General features: G+C 39.1%; 3 protein-coding genes across 5 annotated transcripts; 2 read left to right on the plus strand and 1 right to left on the minus strand.

Annotated features, from left to right (window-relative positions):
• Positions 1-17: 17 nt before the first annotated feature.
• LOC114356886 (uncharacterized) lies at positions 18-9342 on the minus strand. Its single transcript, XM_028310260.1, has 5 exons — positions 9115-9342; positions 8711-8785; positions 5761-5893; positions 719-881; positions 18-416 (listed from the first exon to the last, which is right to left on the minus strand). The coding sequence occupies exons 1-5, from the start codon at positions 9229-9231 to the stop codon at positions 245-247; spliced, it is 660 nt and encodes a 219-aa protein (XP_028166061.1). The 5' UTR covers positions 9232-9342; the 3' UTR covers positions 18-244.
• Positions 1232-5526, plus strand: LOC114356883 (uncharacterized). Of its 2 annotated transcripts, XM_028310257.1 has the most exons (5): positions 1232-1348; positions 3963-4068; positions 4150-4253; positions 4454-4678; positions 4914-5526. In XM_028310257.1, the coding sequence occupies exons 2-5, from the start codon at positions 3984-3986 to the stop codon at positions 5460-5462; spliced, it is 963 nt and encodes a 320-aa protein (XP_028166058.1). In that variant the 5' UTR covers positions 1232-1348; positions 3963-3983; the 3' UTR covers positions 5463-5526. The 2 variants fall into 2 exon arrangements, with proteins under 2 accessions (XP_028166058.1, XP_028166057.1); XM_028310256.1 differs by lacking the exons at positions 3963-4068; positions 4150-4253; positions 4454-4678; positions 4914-5526 and adding an exon at positions 1696-3842.
• A 3909-nt stretch (positions 9343-13251) lies between the features above and the next one.
• LOC114356909 (uncharacterized) lies at positions 13252-17390 on the plus strand. 2 transcript variants are annotated; one of them, XM_028310296.1, is made up of 5 exons: positions 13252-13322; positions 14114-14267; positions 15770-15926; positions 16294-16480; positions 17201-17390. In XM_028310296.1, exons 1-5 carry the CDS (start codon positions 13258-13260, stop codon positions 17355-17357), a joined length of 720 nt encoding a protein of 239 aa, XP_028166097.1. In that variant the 5' UTR covers positions 13252-13257; the 3' UTR covers positions 17358-17390. The 2 variants fall into 2 exon arrangements, with proteins under 2 accessions (XP_028166097.1, XP_028166098.1); XM_028310297.1 differs by having other exon boundaries at positions 13258-13322; positions 14126-14267.
• Positions 17391-18236: the final 846 nt, after the last annotated feature.

Below are 18236 nucleotides of genomic sequence, written 5' to 3' on the forward strand. Positions count from 1 at the left end.
TTAAAAATTAGATCTGCTGAAGCTGATGAGAACCAAACCTTAACGTTTAATAAAATATTCATAGTACAAATAAATAACAAAACAGGGTCGATTCTAAACGAGTGAACAGCTTCTTGTAAGAAGTACAGACAACAGCACAAAGGCTAAACACCGTTACATCTTATGCAGTCTTTATTAGTGCTATTTTTCTATAAAAACAGCCTGATGTGCTGTTGACTGTACTAAGGAAGTCTTCAAGTTCTTCCTAAGATTCTGGCTCCCCTCTGGTCACACGGGTGACGTGTTTGACCAACAAGGGGAAGTGGTGTTCCTGAAGTGGACAAGGTTTGTAGGAGGAGCAGTCACGACCGGCGTGGCCGGATAGCATCGCATCGTGCACTGCTGTGGCGTTCACCATTGTTGATAGCAGCTTGTTTCTGGAACAGAAACGTCAAATCCTTGTAAATAATTTTCTTCGGGTAAGGAGGTATAATTAAGTAGACGACAACGTGCGAGTACGGTGGTGATAGTACAATAAAATTAGCTAGCATATTGCGCTTCCGTTAAGTGAAAATTTTTGACTAAATTCTGGTGATGGACGCTGTTCGTCCAGAAAAATTCATAACCCGCCTGGCCATCGTCCGGATTATAGACCGTATCCTCCATTTGCCTCTAGAAAATTTTAGATCTGTAGTGTAGTGGAGTCTAATGCCGTAATGATGAAGTTAGTCATAGGTACCTCAACACCTGGTCCCATGTCCTCATGAAGTCAGTACTGTCCGGCATCTGTCCGGTCCAGCAGGCCACTCTGAGCGCACACCCGCGCACGCTTCTGGTGTCGGACAGCATCTGGCTGGCGAAGTCTAGAAATTCGGAGTTATCGAAGTCTGCTACTTGGAGCACTGGAAAAGAAAAGTGGTTTAAAAAGTTTAGGACTTTCGTCCAAATTTTCCCTGATTTGGATAACTAAAAAAATAAATTACTTAACATTGGATTAGTTTTAGATAGAATCAAAATAATTCCAAGTTTCCAAGGAGAGCGGAGGCCTACGAGTCCTATGTTCAGCAGTGGAAGTTTTGTTGCTGAAGTCTGATGACTTGGCTGATGATGATGATACAAACGGAACTAATTTTATAATAACTATATTCACACTGTGTTACTTCCTTTTTTGTTGAATGAAACCACCAAAAAGAAAATAGTAGAAAACTGTCGGCCATGCTTCCAAAATCAAACCCGGCCCTTGACACGAAAATGTCAGTCGTGTAAACGGTCATGGCGAACATCTAACTTTCGGGTTACAAAATAAAATTATCAGTGTCAATAGTTATGAATATCTTTAAATAAAACGAGGCCGATATAAAAATATTCCGTAAGTATTTTTACAGATTTTTTTTTTATACTAAGACTGCTCCTCTATTCTTTCAAAAGAGAACTAATTTATTGACCATTTGGCTTTTCTTTATGACATACATTGTATGGTAATTAAAATAAATAGAGGAGAAGTCTTAGATAATGTTTACTTTTACCCATTGTAATTAGGAGTTCATTACGTTAACTATTAAAGTACCCCATTACAAAACGTAATAAGCACCAAATATCAACTGCCTTTCCATTAGTTACAGAATTAAATGTTATACCTAGCAATTAATGAAATTTTTACCGAAGAAAGTATAAAGAACAAAGGAAGTATTCTGACAAAAATATTGAACTCGGCAGGTCATGGAGCAAATGTACCTCATTGAGATATTCATAGACAAAGTGACGATATTCGCATCTGACGAGGATGAGAAGAGTGGAGCGAAAAAGAACCTTATTATCAAAATAAAGTTCGGCCCGAAGGTACAGTTTATCATCAAAGAGGGCCAGCTGGCTGTTAACGACGAAAACAAGGATGACATTATTGAATGCGATGACCAAGGCCGAAGAAAGTGGAGCAGAACCATCAGAGTCGGTAAATCTTATTTATTCCCATCCTATCCAGACACGGTGCTGATGATTCTAAGCAAGTTCCCCCTAGAACTAGAGGTATGGAACGACGACGCAAACGAAGTCGAAATTTTTGTTGGCATCGGCTCTATGCACTGGGATACCCATTTCTTCCATATGCTGAAAGAAACGTCAGATGCTTGCAAGCTTCATGAACCACTTACAATCAAGCAGATTACGCCTATCTTTGCGGAATGCTGCTGCAGACAAGTTGGCGAGGTTGGCTTCATATTGCGATTGAGTGCGCTGGGTGAAGCTATTGTAACAGAATTTCAGCAGTTGATGAAAGACCCTGACGCATTTGTCTTTAGAACTGATAAAGCACCTAGTATGTTCCAATGCAAGAGAATAGAAGGCGATGATCCTAACTTCTGCATGGTTGGCAGTCTTTATGAAACAACTACTTTAGAAGATCCAGATGTAGTAAACAACGCCCAAAAGAAGATTGAAGTATGTACTGAGCTGCAAAGCTGTGGTATGGGACAGAAGGGAGCAGATTATAAATGTGAAAACGAAGACGGCCAAGAAGAGCCGAAGAAGTCTTATCCCATTGACAAAATTCGCATGGGTGATATTACTGGTCCATGTGGCAATGCTAACTGCCCACTAGCTCACAAAGTGAGAACGTATATAAGAAACCTTGAGGCTTATAAGAAGGAAGCTTCAGGAGTATCCGGTACGAAGGATGTAACATCAAGAAAAATATGTGGTGCATGTGATTGCAAAGATGACAAGTGGCATCGTGACGAATGTCCAGAAATGCAGGGCAAAGACAAGGAGAAAGTAATGTGTTCTGGCTGTGGAGGTGTCGTCAATGCTGGAGAGACTTGCGAGGACAATAAAAGTAAAATGTATGGCACCGGGGCTACTCCACGTGGCAGTAAAACAACTATCGCTTATGTATTTAGCGTTACAAAAGTTCCGGATTACAAAGAGTCTATGTTTGGGAAAGACTTTGTCGTAGAAAATTTAACTACAAGTTATGATTTCCAAACCGGTGAGTCGAACAAAGCGTCTACAAGTCAAGCGGTAAGGCCAACAGGCGGTTGCTGTTGTGCTAGAATACAACAAATGGCAGCATATAGAGCGCAAGTAAACAACGTGGCTAGTTCACCAAGCCTAAGAATGGCTCCCAAAACTGTTGCTTCAACTCCTAGTATACGTGGTCAAACTTCTAAAATTTATAATGCCGAGGTGAAAACTGCAGGTCCGAAATATTCTGTGTATAACTGTTTACAAATTGTTGAAGATACAGACTGCAAATGCAGCCCGCCTAAACCATCGCCTCCATGCAAGACATTCGATTGTGACTGTATCGCTGAGACAGCTAACATTGCTGCCAGGAAACAACATAAACCTTATTGTCCGTCATTCAAACATAAAAGCAACTGTCCCGTCACTATGAAGAATGAGGATGAAGAGAAGAAGAAACAGGATGATGATGAAGACGAAGCAGAACCTTTGCCCTACGGCTTACCTCCAATAAAACTCGGTCCATGTCCAGTTCTGGGTAGACCTTGCGCTTACCCTGACGGTTTCGCTAAAATGTACAAAACTGCGGCACTGCCCGCTTTGCCGCCCAGCTACAGTGATGCGGGTAAAGTGTGTTGTTCTAAGGAATACGAAAGAATAAAGAAGGCTATCAAAGACTACATGAGGTATGAGAAAGATCACGACTACCGTTGTATAAATAAATTTAATGTCGACACAGAACGAAGATGTTGCGATAAAGAGCAGAGACTGCTATCTCTTATGGGCAGAGGTTGCTGTGGAGCGCATAAATTGGCTATACAAGAGAAATTTAAAGAAGAAAAACGTTGAACGCTTACGATTATTACCATTGACATTTTATTTTGTAACCCAAAAACAAATAGTGTATGTAAACATCCTATTACACTTTGAAACATCATCATCTTTTATTTATAACTTCTCATTTAGTAGGTATGTATTGTTTATTTATTAATTAAACTTTAGCTAAGTTAGATGATTTTCTCTAGAAAGTCCAGATCTAAATTAAGATGGGTGATGACGAAGAAAATGATAAGAAGAAGAAAAAGAAAAATGCTTCCAAGTACAACTACACCTTTGGTGATGTTCATCCTGGTACGTATTCAATTTTAAGTCACTTGAAATGATTTTATTACAAGATCCTGAACATGTTCCTAAAGTGTTTCTTCGTTCTAGGTGTGGTGATAGGACACAAGCAATGCCTGTACCGCAAGCCAGGCTATGCAGTGCCAGCCCACATGGGTTGGCTTTGGGACTCCCCAGATGTTCCAGGAATAAAGGTAATTTACAATTTTGATCGTCGCCTTCTGACATTGATAATCTACGTATTTGTTCTGTTATCATCATCATGTGCATCATCATCATTAGCATTTGACCTTAGATAGAGCTATTATTTTCCTGTTTTTGTAGAAAATAATACCATCAAGTACCTAACTATTTGCACAAAGCAATTTCTTATGTCAACTTTCTAATATTTCAGCCTCGACGTGGCTGGCAACCTGGCGTAATAGGGAAAAGCGTGGCCAAAATAATGACATTCAAATGCCCACGTGGAGGCACTGACAAGGACAAAAACAAAAAGAAGAAAAAGAAAGGTAATAGACCAGGGGCGGACTTAGGGGGTGGTGATTCTGAACCTGAAGAGCCACTGGAACCCAAACCGACCCTCAAGGTTCAGAGGAAAGGCGATGTCTTTACTATTCAGGCAAGTTTAGTGTTTAATGATAATGAACTTGGTTTTAGTACAAAATATGCTATGATCTTGAAACAAATTAATAACGTAGTGTAACTTTGTATAACACAGTTCCGCAGGAAATGTTTAAAAAATCCGTTAAGTCAATTTAAAAAATTCGATAAACTGAGCTGACCAAACCAATCCAGTTTCAAAAACAAGATTATCTACCTAGCATTATTAGTAACCTGTCCTGTTTTTGTTACAGGTTAACCCACTAAAAGATCTGACAGAAATCGCACCAAACGAAGACCCTTACGTCGACTGCGACCCAATGGTTTTCAAAATCATCAAGAAGCGCAGCCCAGAGGAACAGGCTAAGGTCGAGGCGCGGAAAATGGTGAAGCTGAAGAAGCAAAGAGACGCTGAAATAAGGAAAGCTCTTGCAGAGGCTGTGGAAGACATTTGCAAATGCGCGTACATGGACGTATTTTGCAATGATCTGACAGCAATAGATAAGGTGATAGAAAGCTGTCCAGCGTTCAAGGAGCCAGAATGCGTCTGCCAGGAGGAGTCCCTCAGTTCACTGTCGAGTAACGCGACATGGGACATAGAATACACTCCACCATTCGGTTGCTTCGACTTAGCTCCTCGGAAGCGTAAGAACTTCATCCATGTCGAAACCCAGTACATTCCAGCAGATGCAGGGATAGTGGAAAGCCCTAAACTAAAATGCAAGAAGTCCTGCACTTCTGTGCCCAAACCCAAGAAGAAGGTTTCCAGAAGAAATTGCTGCAGGCCCCCTTGTCGTAGCTGACTTTTGAGTTGAAATTAATAGTGATGTCTTATTTATAAAAGTTGGCTCAGCTGATAAGTTTTTGTTGGAGGTTTAATAAACATTTGCAATAATTATTCTCGGTTTTTATTTTATCACCTTTATTTAAGCTAACACAGACAAAACGATGATAGGTAGGAGATAAGTAGGTAAACTGTCTTGGCGACAACACTTCATTAAAGTTACGATAGCTTTCACCTATATAGGACCTTTTATATCTAAGTAGGCAGGGCAGTACAGACAAATCATTTGACTGGGTTCACACAATTACACAACTTACACTTGGCATATCTTCTATGGGGATAATCGTAGGCGTAGTTCTTTACCAAGAACGGGATCAGCACTGTAGTAGCTATCACCATCACACCTCCCAGTGCGAGCGATGCCGGGTTGATGTTGATGGTTGGTAACCCCTGAAAATTCAATAGATTTTTTTTACTTCGTCGAGAATACACTTGTCGTGAAACTATGAGAAGAAAAATAAAGATAAATTATCTAATTAAAGTTCGAAAGTTTAAGCCGATAAGTCCACTTTTTAAAGTAATGGATGCGAAATCCCTCATCATTTTCTCCGCCAACCTCTGAGGCCTATTGACGCGTACCAAGGTAAGCCTTACGGTTGCTAGAGTTTTTATATGTGCGTTCCCTTCGAGAGGCCACTGTGGAAAACGAAGGTTTCGTATACATAAAGATTTAGCAGAACCTCTAAAACAAATGTAGCCAGAATGATAAATTTGTAGGTGTTGTAAGTTGGACGCTACAACCCGCCGAATGTGGTCCCTCAGATGAACTATGTCAAATACCAAATTACTGAATCTGACCAAATAAGATGATTTTCATGAATGGTAATATTTAGGAGGTAAATCGTAGGGCTACATACGAAAATAAGAGCTCTGGATAGTTACTGCAAATAAAGAAAATCCAATCAGACGATGGGCCCTCAGTTCACCAGTGCACAAAATTTACTTTAATCCTACAAATTGGAACTTGAGACTAAGTTCCTTTAGTAAGGTTTTAATTTTAGCAGAAGTAGCCACAATGCTACCCTGAGAGTACAGGGTTTATATATTCTACTAGTACAGAATAAAAGCTCTAGTAAAGTGAGCCCTCGGGCCACACGTTTCAGAAAATAGTTATCATATTTAGAGACAAGGTGGAAGGTGTATTAATTTACACATAATAATATAAAAACGTAGTCATTTCGTAGTACAAACTTGAGTATCTGTGTGGTGTGTAAATATTTCCTTTCTTGAAATAAAACGGACTCATTTATGTGTGAACAAAATATTCGTATTAGGGTAACCACACATCAGAAAATTAATGGATAACTAGAAAAAGTGTCCCTACACAACCTATACCATGATTAAAAAAATTCAAGATAAAGTTGTACTGTTAAACATTTCTATAGATAGAGCATAATAAAAAAAGTATACTGATAACAAAATCACCATGTATACAGGGCGATTTTTACTCAATCGTCGAATTCAACTCGGCTGGGCAGCGTCCGCCGGGAAGCTTCGCGATATTCTCACGTCCGAAATACCGCAGTGTCTTAAGAACTGTGCCACAGCGTACTGAAGGAGATAGCCGAAAGTGGGGATTGTCCACTGATCGGCCACATGCTCAGCAGGACGAGGTCGGTTTTAGAAATAAGATAGGTACTAACATTAAGTAGCCTAAGTTTTTACTAACATTTATGGATCTCTGTTATCTGAATTACTTACCTAAATACTTTTATTTTATTTATTTAAGACTGACCAGTGTGTGTTGCCAGTGATGGTATACGGATCTGAGACGTGGTCGTTTACTATGGGCCTCATGAAGGCTCAAGGTCACCCAAAGGGCCATGGAGCGAGCTATGCTCGGAGTTTCCCTACGTGATCGAATCAGAAATGAGGAGATTCGTAGGAGAACCAAAGTGACTGACATAGCCCGCAGAATAGCTAAAATCAAGTGGCAGCTTGGGCTAGGCACATAGCTCGTAGAGCTGATGGCCGCTGGGGCAGGAAAGTTCTTGAGTGGCGACGAAGAGCCGGAAGACGTGGCGTGGACCGACGTTTTGGTGAAGGTCGCGGGAGGTACCTTGATGCGAGCGGCACAGGACCGGCCATTGTGGAAATCTTTGGGGGAGGCCTTTGACCAGCAGTGGACGTCTTATGGCTGAAACGAACGAACGAATCACTGCTATTGATTAATGAACCGCGGCATTAATCGATTTTGTTGTATCACAGCTCTAAATCTAGTCCGTATCTCACAATGCGTAGGTACCTACTTTAAATAAAATTATTTTTACGTCGTACTTACCTATTTAATTAAAATAAAATCAATAGACTCTGATTTATCTCAATATACCTCTTAGGCAATAGTACGGAATACCTACTTATACTTTAGTTTTGAGTTTCCTAAAAAAATCGACAATGTGGTTAACATACACAAAATCATTACGGAGAATTTAAGAAGCAAGATATTTCTTTAAATACTTTATACAGCAATAATATTTGAATACAATTTTAAACTGCAAATTTTGTACATAAAATGGTGTAAACTATTTTTATCAAACAATGAGTTGGGCGAGATATTTATCATGGAATTGGTTTTTAGCGTGTGTTCCGAGGGCTCACTTTACTAGAGCTTTTATTCTGTACTAGTAGAATATATAAACCCTGTACTCTCAGGGTAGCATTGTGGCTACTTCTGCTAAAATTAAAACCTTACCAAAGGAACTTAGTCTCAAGTTCCAATTTGTAGCATTAAAGTAAATTTTGTGCACTGGTGAACTGAGGGCCCATCGTCTGATTGGATTTTCTTTATTTGCAGTAACTATACAGAGCTCTTATTTTCATATGTAGCCCTACGATTTACCTCCTAAATATTACCATTCATCAAAATCATCTTATTTGGTCAGATTCAGTAATTTGGTATTTGACATAGTTCATCTGAGGGACTACATTCGGCGGGTTGTAGCGTCCAACTTACAACACCTACAAATTTATCATTCTGGCTACATTTGTTTTAGAGGTTCTGCTAAATATTTATGTATACGAAACCTTCGTTTTCCACAGTGGCCTCTCGAAGGGAACGCACATGTTTTTATGACTATAATAATTTTTGAAAGCTCTAAATAATATGAATTGGTATGAAATTAATGATGGGCGTTTCTAGGGATCAGAAGGAAAATAATAAAAAATCATAAAATTATAACTTCAAAATAAAATAATAATTATGCTTACCAATGAGGAGCCAAAGTTTTCTACAGTTTTTTTCACTGGGATGCTAATAAATGGAACTGAAAAATCGAGGTCTATCTGCAAAACCAAAACAAATATTGTAGTTATGCAAAAAAGTAAAAAAAAAAGTAAAATGCGTAGTTATCTTTTAATTGATATTCAGTTCGGAGTAACATTACCGCATTAAATGCTTTTTAACTACATCGAAATAATTAATTAATGGTTTGAAAATAAATCAACATGTTTATGCTACATTGATGTTGATGTTACAATATAGATTAAAGCTACATTAAAATTAAAAACAAAACATTAATGAAATCGTTGAGGTTGAGCGCTATGTTATTAAAATTATAAACGAGAAGGGCGTTTGATAGTATTGATTTTTAAAATTAAACAAATGCACTCACCCTGATGTCTTCATTGACGGTATTGAATGTGAAAAACCTTGATTGTCTCGGTCCTCCCTTGTCACTGGCCACCACAATGAGCACTTGAAAAAACACCAACCAACATTTTGCGCACATATTAAAAAAAAGAATTCTCTAATTTGAGCCAATAATGTGTATGGTTCCAGCGCCAAAACGAAACGTCGTGTGCCACCATTTGTATGGTGTGTATAAAGAAATAGCGAAGGAAATTATTATGCGTTGGTGCTGAGTGTTCCGCGTATTGTTCGTCGAGAAGTAGAAATGGTTAAGGCAGCTTAACGCCTTCCAGACTCGCTGGCGTTCGAGCTTAAGAAAGGTTAGAGACGGCAGCGAGATAAAATAGTACAATTTAACTAAGACAAATTCTGTGGCCTACACGATGTACTCTTCGGAGACCCTTGGGTCGGTATACAGTCAGCGTCAAATAGGTCGTGATACCCAAAGTTACCAAAAATTTGAGAACACAATGACGTGTTGTGAACTTTTGACTACTTTGGGTACCTAGCATGAACTATTTGACGTTGACGTTGTAGTTTATTAAAGCAATATAGTACCTACCTACCCGAATACAATTGAATGATGTCGATTCAATTAAACTTTCTTCGTGTAAGTAAGTACTCGTATAAAATGTGGCACAGTCAAAGCAGTCACGTAATCGAATATATGAAGACCAACAAACTTTAGTAGGACCTAGGAAGAAAGCACTTATCTTTTTCTACTAGAAATCTCCCTGGGTTGACTACACTTGCGAGCAAAAGTATGGAATCACTTACATGAAGTTGTTTCCATGCGATCTTGTGTACTAACCAATTTGTTAGTAACAAAAAAAGTAGCACCATTTTAAAGATTAAACTTTTAACTTTAAATTGATACAAATTCATTTAAATCACACCAGTATTTAAAAAGATATCCCGCCTAATGTGAAGAAGTAAGGAAAAAGACATGTATCAACTGTTTGATACGTCGCGAGTTGCGGCCTATTTACCCCCCATAAAAGCAAGTGTTTTCGGATTTCTGCTTTCACACGTTGATCCATACACATCTCCGCTTCTTTTGACACTTTACCTGGGATTCTACACCTTCAGAAGCAGCACAAATCGTTGCACTTGCAAGAAGGGCTCAGTCAGCGGGCTGTCGCACATCAGCTCCACATAAGCCAGTCCTGGGTTTCGAAAGTTTTAAGACGCTTTCGGGAGACTGGTGGCTTTATCCCGAGACCAAGTTATGATCATTGCCGGTGCACATCGCAGAGGGAAAACCGTTTTTTCATGTCAACTTCTCTACGAAGTCGCCATTTGACTGGTATCCACGTCCAGCAAGAGCTCAGAAATTTTCGTAGGATAGCTGTTAGCAAGTGGACAGTTCGTCTAAGATATAAACAATAGAATTTGACTCCAAAAAGGCCTGCCACAGGCTTGAAACTGACGGCAGGTCACCGATAAGCACGCTTTCAATTTGCTCCTACACATCTCGATGGGAAGTCGAGCAAGCCACCCCCATAAGCCAATGTTTTAGCGAACCAGCACTGCACAAATCGCTCCCCAGGCCGTCTATAGACCCGACCTCTTCGACTGCTGCACTGCAAAAACAGTCTGCATTCATCGGAGAACAAAACTCGCCTCCATTACTCGCCTTCCGAGTGCGAGCTAATTGAAAGCGTGCTTGTCGGTGACCTGCCGTCAGTTTCCAGCCTGTGGCAGGCCTTTTTGGAGTCAAATTTTATTGCTCATATCTTAGACGAACTGTCCACTCGCTAACAGCTATCCTACGAACATTTCTGAGCTCTTGCTGGACGTCGATACCAGTCAAATGACGATTTCATAGAGAGGTTGACATGAAAAAACGGTCATCGCTCTGCGATGTGCACCGGCGCTGTTCAGAACTTGGTCTCGGGATAAAGACACCAGTCTCCCAAAAGCGTCTTAAAACTTTCGAAACCTAGGACTGGCTTATGTGGAGCTGACGTGCGACAGCCCGCTGGCTGAGCCCTTCTTGCAACAGTGCAACGATTTGTGCTGCTTCTGTAGGTGTAGAGTCCCAGGTAAAGTTTCAAAAGAAGCCGAGATGTGTATGGATCAACGCGTGAACGCAAAAATCCGAAAACACGTGCTTTTATAGGGGGTAAATAGGCCGCACCTCGCGACGTATCAAACAGTTGATACATGTCTTTTTTCTTACTTCTTCACATCGGCCGGGATATCTTTTTAAATACTGGTGTGATTTAAATGAATTCGGTATCAATTTAAAGTTAAAAGTTTAATCTTTAAAATGGTGCTACTTTTTTTGTTACTAACAAATTCGTTAGTAGGTACACAAGATCGCGTGGAAACAACTTCATGTAAGTGATTCCATACTTTTGCTCGCGAGTGTATAAGTATAGATCGTTTTCTAGTAATAAGATCGTCTCAATTGGCGTGGGGAGTCTTTTGGGGGGAATAAAGACTCCCCACGCCCCACGCTTTTGCATTTCTTGTATTGTCAATTTGGAGTAGAGTATATTCAATCGAATTTTCACAACTTGGGAGGGATATTTCTTGCCATATCTATGGCACACAGAAGTCTATGGACAGAATAAGTCGTATTATCTATTAATAACACCATTTTCACGGACAGCGCTTCAAAAGATGACTATTTTTAATGTAAAAAGCTTTTTGTTTTAGTTTAAAACTGTAATTTTGACAAAATACTGTTTTCACTTGCGTTCACCTAATTAATAAATTGGAAACGGTATTTGACTTTTCTCTTGAGAATAACTAAAAACTTCAGAAAAGGTTAGAGTAAGTAGAGCCATGAAAATGTGCCAAAAGAGTCAAAGCATGAAAATATAGAACTTCATAATAGGTAGTACTTAATTAGGTATTACTTAATAAGGAATGTAGTGCGCTATGGAAAGATGGAAAAGGAACTTTTTAGAGTTGCCTCTTCACTGTTTGTGTGAAGTGGAATTCAAAAATTAGCTAAGTGCGTGTGGGGTTCTGTAGTAGTCCGTCGTTACGAGTACCACAATATATTTCAGAAGCAAGCAATTAAAATCATTTAAAGTCATGTCAGTCAGAATTTTTATTAGATATGAAATTTTCTAATACATAAGATACACGTCTATTACTCTTAAACTCACTACTCTATCTTAACCGTTACAGTTTTCCTTGAAAAAGCACTATTATTATGAATTTTTCCAGATTTTTCAAGCCAACAGTTTAGTTTTTAGAGGGAGGGGGTAATAGCCAACAACAAGAGGTTGTTTGTCTGCACTTTGCTAGCGAAATAGAATTTAGAATGTAAACTGTTTTCTAATTTTTAAGTTTGTCGTTTAGTGAAACAATAAAATTACACGCCCTTGAGCGACGACAAAACAATCAGAGCACACAAAATGTGCATTGTTTACATGTGTGTGATTTTCGTAATAAACAAACAGGTGCTTACCAAACTTTTTATCAAATAAAAATAGATAACTTAACAATTTGAGGCATTCCACTAAAGCTACAAAATCTGAGAGGGATATTATCTCCATACTAAATGAAAGGGATGAATCGTTTCCTTAGTGTACTAAACTATAGGTAATTTTCTTTACCTTTGGAAAACGCAAAATATCTCTTTAACTAGGTATTTATAAAAGCGAAAGGTCTGACTCACTCACTCATCACCAAATCTCAGAAACTACAAGTGCTAGGGGTTCCTTTTAGAACGTAGGTGCTCACTAAGAACGGGTTTTACGAAACTCAACCCCTGAGGATAAAAAGGCCGCTAGTTTTTTTAAAACGTGTTTCAATGAACGCTACCTATTTACTTATTCTGACCGTAATTCCTAATGATTATCGTACAGGATGTAGTCGGATGTACACTAATTTGTACTTTTCCATTAAACTAGACCATTGTGTATCTTCCTGACATACCACGGCGTCGGTGACCAACATACCCTAATGCTTGCATACCTTCCTGCTTCGATGTCATCTCGAGCAGCCTGCGTGACGAATCGTCGTGGAAAGGGTTATGTAACTCCTTAGTGCCACACATGGGACAATGGTATTTCCTCATGCGATTGTTCAGGGGCAGGCTTCGGAACGCCTTCTATATAGCATAATGCGGATGTTGTGGACCGGCCAGTGTGTCCAGGGAGTGAAGATGAGAGCCTGTTTACTTTTGGTGCTGGTGGCGTTTGAGGCAAAGGCGGATTACAGGAGCGATGGGTAAGGAGCTGTATTTTTGGAAAAGTCCTTAGCTTTAATTACAATTATATTACGTACGTGTAACTTCGTATTTCGATCAGTCCTAAATGAATCACGAAATGTGGTAGTGATCCACAATATACAGCCTTCTTCAAGGTCCAAATTCAAAGACATGTTGTAACTTTTTAGTCAATGTCCAGAATTTTAATTTTTACTACAGTTGCCCTTTAGTCCGATACTATTTGATTAATCAATATTGGCACTAAGTTTTAAAACAACAGCTTAGTAATTCTGTAGAGAAGTCAATTCTATACATGAAAAATATTTTTTAAAATAACTATCAGGGGGTGATTAGTGATCGATACTGATGCCAAAAATGCAATCAGTAAAATTTTTGTCTGTCTGTCTGTCTGTATGTTCCTTATAGAAACAAAAACTACTCAACGGATTTTAACGAAACTTGGTACAATTATTCTTCATACTCCTGGGCAGGTTATAGTATACTTAGGAATTCCCAAGGGAGCGGGAATTAGCGGGAAAATCCTTTTGTATGAAAAATCTAAACCGCTTAAGTTAGACGCTTGAAATTTGGCATGCAGGTACCTTAGTAAACTTAAAGCTTAGTTACAACAGGATATTGCAAAATTCCCACGGGGACAGGAGTTAGCGGGAAAAAACATTTGTATGAAAAAATCTAAACCGCGTAAGATAGATGAAGGGGGTAAAACGGGATCCACGCGTACGAAGTCCGCTAGTACCTAAATATGACGGTATCTCTCTTATGAAAAATGGTAGATGATCACAGTCCATAGCCTTGATTTCAGGGGTTTCCTGCCGAGCGCCGGGTACCGCACGGAGGACCAGCTGGCCGAGCCCTCTGCGAGGGTCGAGAAGGGCGACCGCGACAGCCAGCCGGAGAGGACTCAGCGCTTCGGTATCTCCTCTTACGGGAGCACCGGGGGGCAGGTAATAAGGATCATCATTCAACATTTCAGCCAAGGGACGTGTTACGGTTAATGTGATAAATTGAAAATTATTAATAATAACCGGTTATTATGAATAATTACCGACAGTCGCGGTAAAAGTGATAAATTAATCACATTTAACAGTGATTATTTAATAATTCAACCTTAGTACTAACAAATTTCTTAAAATAGAACAACATCTTGTGTACGTGCTCGTGTACAGCCAAACTTTTGAACGTTTTGATATCATATATTAATATAATTTGGCATAATGAGTTTGGAATGTTTCTTGCATAATATTACTTTTCCATGATGCCTATAACATAATGTTTTGATTTAAAGTGAAAAATAGGTTAAGGTGCGGCGGGGGTGGCCCTTGGGCCACCCCTAAGNCATAATGTTTTGTAGAGATGAAACGGATAGTTGTTTGGCCGGATACCGGATACCGGATATCCGGCCAGCTGCTAGGCCGGATAGCCGGATATCCGGCAGCCGGATAGTTAACCCATTGTCTCGTTGCATGTCGTGACAAGTTTAGCGCCGCACAGGTTCTTCGAACGCGATCAGTGGGTCTATTAGTAGACTAGACTAGTCACACTTTTCGAAAATCGAATCAGTCCGAATAGAATGTCAGATTTTGCCACTTGTCTAGGGGGCAGATCAATTCGGGCGATTTCGGTTGCCATGGTGAGTGTGTGATTGAATAGCGAAAATTAAATTAGTTTACTTGCTGCATAATCTGACTGAACTGCATCATGACATCAGACATCAGTGAAAAAAATATCACCTATTTTATTTGACAATATTTCGACTTAACAGATATTTACTATTTATGTATTCGTCATTAGAGTGAATAGCCCAGAAAAAGAAATTAGTTTTTTTAAAGGCTCTAATATGGCTTTTTGTAACTTTAAATAAAAGCCGTCATTATTATAAGCCATTTTATTGATGTTACCTCAAAAATTAATGTATTTCATTTTATTAATAGGAAATTGTCGTAGTTTTTTAATATCCGGTATCCGGCCGGATAGTGAGTTACTATCCGGTATCCGGCCGGATAGTAAATTTAGGCCGGATATCCGGCCTACCGGATAGTTACCGGATATCCGTTTCATCTCTATTGATTTAAAGTGAAAAATAGGTTAAGGTGCGGCGGGGGTGGCCCTTGGGCCACCCCTAAGCCGCCTATTTAGTTTTATACACCACACATAAATGACCTCATATTAATCACATTAACCAAATCATGCGGTAATTATTCATAATAACCGGCGATTATTCATAATTTTCACATTTATCACTTTGACCGTAACAGATATAATATTGATTAAGTTAGTAACTTACCACCAAACTTAGATTAAATACAAGTTTGGGCGGTTTTATCGCTTGAGCGATCTCTTCTAGACAATCCTGGGAGAGGACAGTTGTTTGAAATAAAAGGGGAAGGCAGATTTTAAGATAAATAGTTTATTCCAAATCCTATGTTTCCTATTATCCTTTTTCCAGGGTGGCTACGGTAGTTCAGCGCCAGGATTGTACGGACCAGTGAAGATCGACCTGGGAGGAGTGCTAATCGGGTCAATCCTTGGCTTCGGAGCTGTCATCATTCTGCCCAAAATTATCCACGCATTGTCATACGGCTATGGCGGCGGTTACGGTCGAAGTAAGTTGAATTTGAAGAAAACGTTATTAAGTTTCAAGCGAGTAAGATAGTGTCAAAAATTATATTACCTACTAAGGCAGTCATTTTTACCCGACTGCGCCAGAAGGAGGGTTATGTTTTTTATTTCTTGTTTTTAATTTTCAAGGATTTTGATTTTTGGTGAGATTCTAGGAATTTTCAACTTCTGTTAGAACAGGATTCCAGTAAAACTGTAGGGTACTATTACTACTTACACGAATAAATGAGTTTTTCAGTAATCCCATTAGTGGGACGTCTAATAATCTACGGGAAAGAAGGGAAACCTAATAGCTGTAGGACTGTCCCCCTGTGGTGTTTACTAATATTTCTTTATCATTTTATTTCTTAGGTCTGGAGACCGACATGAGTCAGATATCGGACATGCTGAACAAGCTCGACGAGACGCTCAGCCGTTACAACATCGACTCGGGCGCGTGCATGCAGCGGCTGTCGTGCTCCTACGTGCAGCTCGCCAACGAGAACATGCTCGCTGGGAACGCTACTGACTTCGACGCATTGCTGTCTAATTTGTCTAAGTGAGTTTAATCAGGTCCCGTACGTAGAGGCGAAGGTTGATTTAGCGAAGTACGTTTTGGCGAAAAACATTCATTGTGGTACGCTGAAGCGAAAGGCCACTGAAGCGAAACACTCGCGGCCTAAAAAGTACCTACTTTTGCTGGCCTAGGAGAGCTTAATTTTGATTTTATTTTTGATCAATGACATATAATAACAATTTAATTTCATGAAAATACATGTTATTTCGTACATTGTTACCTAGGTCAGCAAAAGTACTTTTTCGGCCGCGAGTGTTTCGCTTTAGTAGCCTTTCGCTCCAACGTACCTACCACCATGAATGTTTTTCGCCAAAACGTACTTCGCTAAATCGACCTTCGCCACTACGTACGGGACCCAGTTTAATCAGATGACTTCATAAAAGCAGCAGGAAGGCGCTGTATACAAGCCGCTACTAACCAGGAAATCTGGATATCATTGGAGGACTATGTTCAGCGGTGGATGTCCTGAGGCCGAAATGATGATGCGTTGTTATACTTGGCTTTAATAAGCATTTCGAGCTATCATCATAGCAGACACTCATTTGTACCCGAATTCGTTTTAAAAATTAGGTACTTACTTTAGGTAACTACTTAAGCCAGATTCATAAAGTTTACAATCGTTTATGATCTTATCTCACCTTTAAAACGATATTTTTTTGCACTTTCAATTATTTTACTTAAATTAACATTTTTATTTTTCAGCAATTCATTTGTTCGACGTATGTTGGACGGCACCGCGATCTTCGAGGCTATCTCCGCCGGTCGGTCGATGGACACCGACTGTCAATCCCTGTATCCCAAGTGCAAGATGGACAAGAAAACTGTAGTAAAGATTCTAACACAGCTCGTTCCTTCATAAAGATGTGCTATTTTAAGATAATTTTAAATAATAAAGTTATGAAATGCATTTGAATTTTTATTAAAAGTATGGATATTCTGTAGCCAGGTATTAGAAACAGAACCTGATAAAAAGCTATATAAAGCTTCATGCAATATTCGTCTAAAACCAGTGTAAATTTTTTGATGAATGTTATGTAGATAAGTAAATAAAGAAGCAGGGCTTACCTTGAGATTTAATAGTTATGTGGCAATAATTTATTGCGCGCTAACGCGGATCTTCGTAAGCGCTTTACACTGTTTTGTTTTATTTGCTCATGAACTTCATAATCCACAATTTACTTATTAAAATTTGCTCGCTAAATACGAAATCAAAAATAAAACGAAATTGTAAATCACAAAGATTCACTTTCCCGCCAAGAACCGTCTGGTTACAGTACCTCTAGTAGGAAAAACTTTCGAGTTCGTTTCGTTGCGTATTCAAAGTGTCATCGAAAAATTTTGTATGAAAAATTAAACAGGCATCAACTTTGGGTTTGGTTCAATTTTAATTTCTGTGATGGGTCTGGGTGTTAATATGTATAATAAGTATGTATTTACAAAAAAAAAATATTTAAGTATGTTTATATCCGTTTTCTAGTGAGCGGACGCTGTGAATGTACGTCACACGGGGTCACGTGACCGTCGGCGGGACTCAATATTTAAGCGAACTTTGAATGCCTATAAAATCATAACTACTGGGTATTTTTGAATCTAATAAAAACTAATGTATTTGTAAATGTAAAAGCTTAACTGTAACATAGGTTTCAAGTGATTTTGCATACCTAGTAACATTCTCAATTTCGATTATGTTTAATGCAATGCACAACTCTAATGTACATGAGCTATAGAGCTCATTATT

Source organism: Ostrinia furnacalis, unplaced genomic scaffold, assembly GCF_004193835.3.
Source record: "Ostrinia furnacalis isolate ACB-3 unplaced genomic scaffold, ASM419383v2 OfSCF2997, whole genome shotgun sequence".
NCBI classification, from domain to species: Eukaryota; Metazoa; Arthropoda; class Insecta; order Lepidoptera; family Crambidae; genus Ostrinia; species Ostrinia furnacalis.

Bases quoted from the DNA above. Each gene is read 5' to 3' on its own strand.
- LOC114356909 (XM_028310296.1), top strand. From the start codon at position 13,258: ATGAGAGCCTGTTTACTTTTGGTGCTGGTGGCGTTTGAGGCAAAGGCG. The intron at 13,323-14,113 runs GTAAGGAGCTGT...CACAGTCCATAG, and splicing joins GCGGATTACAGGAGCGATGG to CCTTGATTTCAGGGGTTTCC. The intron at 15,927-16,293 runs GTAAGTTGAATT...TTTATTTCTTAG, and splicing joins TGGCGGCGGTTACGGTCGAA to GTCTGGAGACCGACATGAGT.
- LOC114356883 (XM_028310256.1), top strand. From the start codon at position 1,699: ATGGAGCAAATGTACCTCATTGAGATATTCATAGACAAAGTGACGATA.
- LOC114356886 (XM_028310260.1), bottom strand. From the start codon at position 9,231: ATGTGCGCAAAATGTTGGTTGGTGTTTTTTCAAGTGCTCATTGTGGTG. The intron at 8,786-9,114 runs GTGAGTGCATTT...TTGGTTTTGCAG, and splicing joins CCGTCAATGAAGACATCAGG to ATAGACCTCGATTTTTCAGT. The intron at 882-5,760 runs GTAAGTTGTGTA...TTTCTTTTCCAG, and splicing joins CCATAGAAGATATGCCAAGT to TGCTCCAAGTAGCAGACTTC.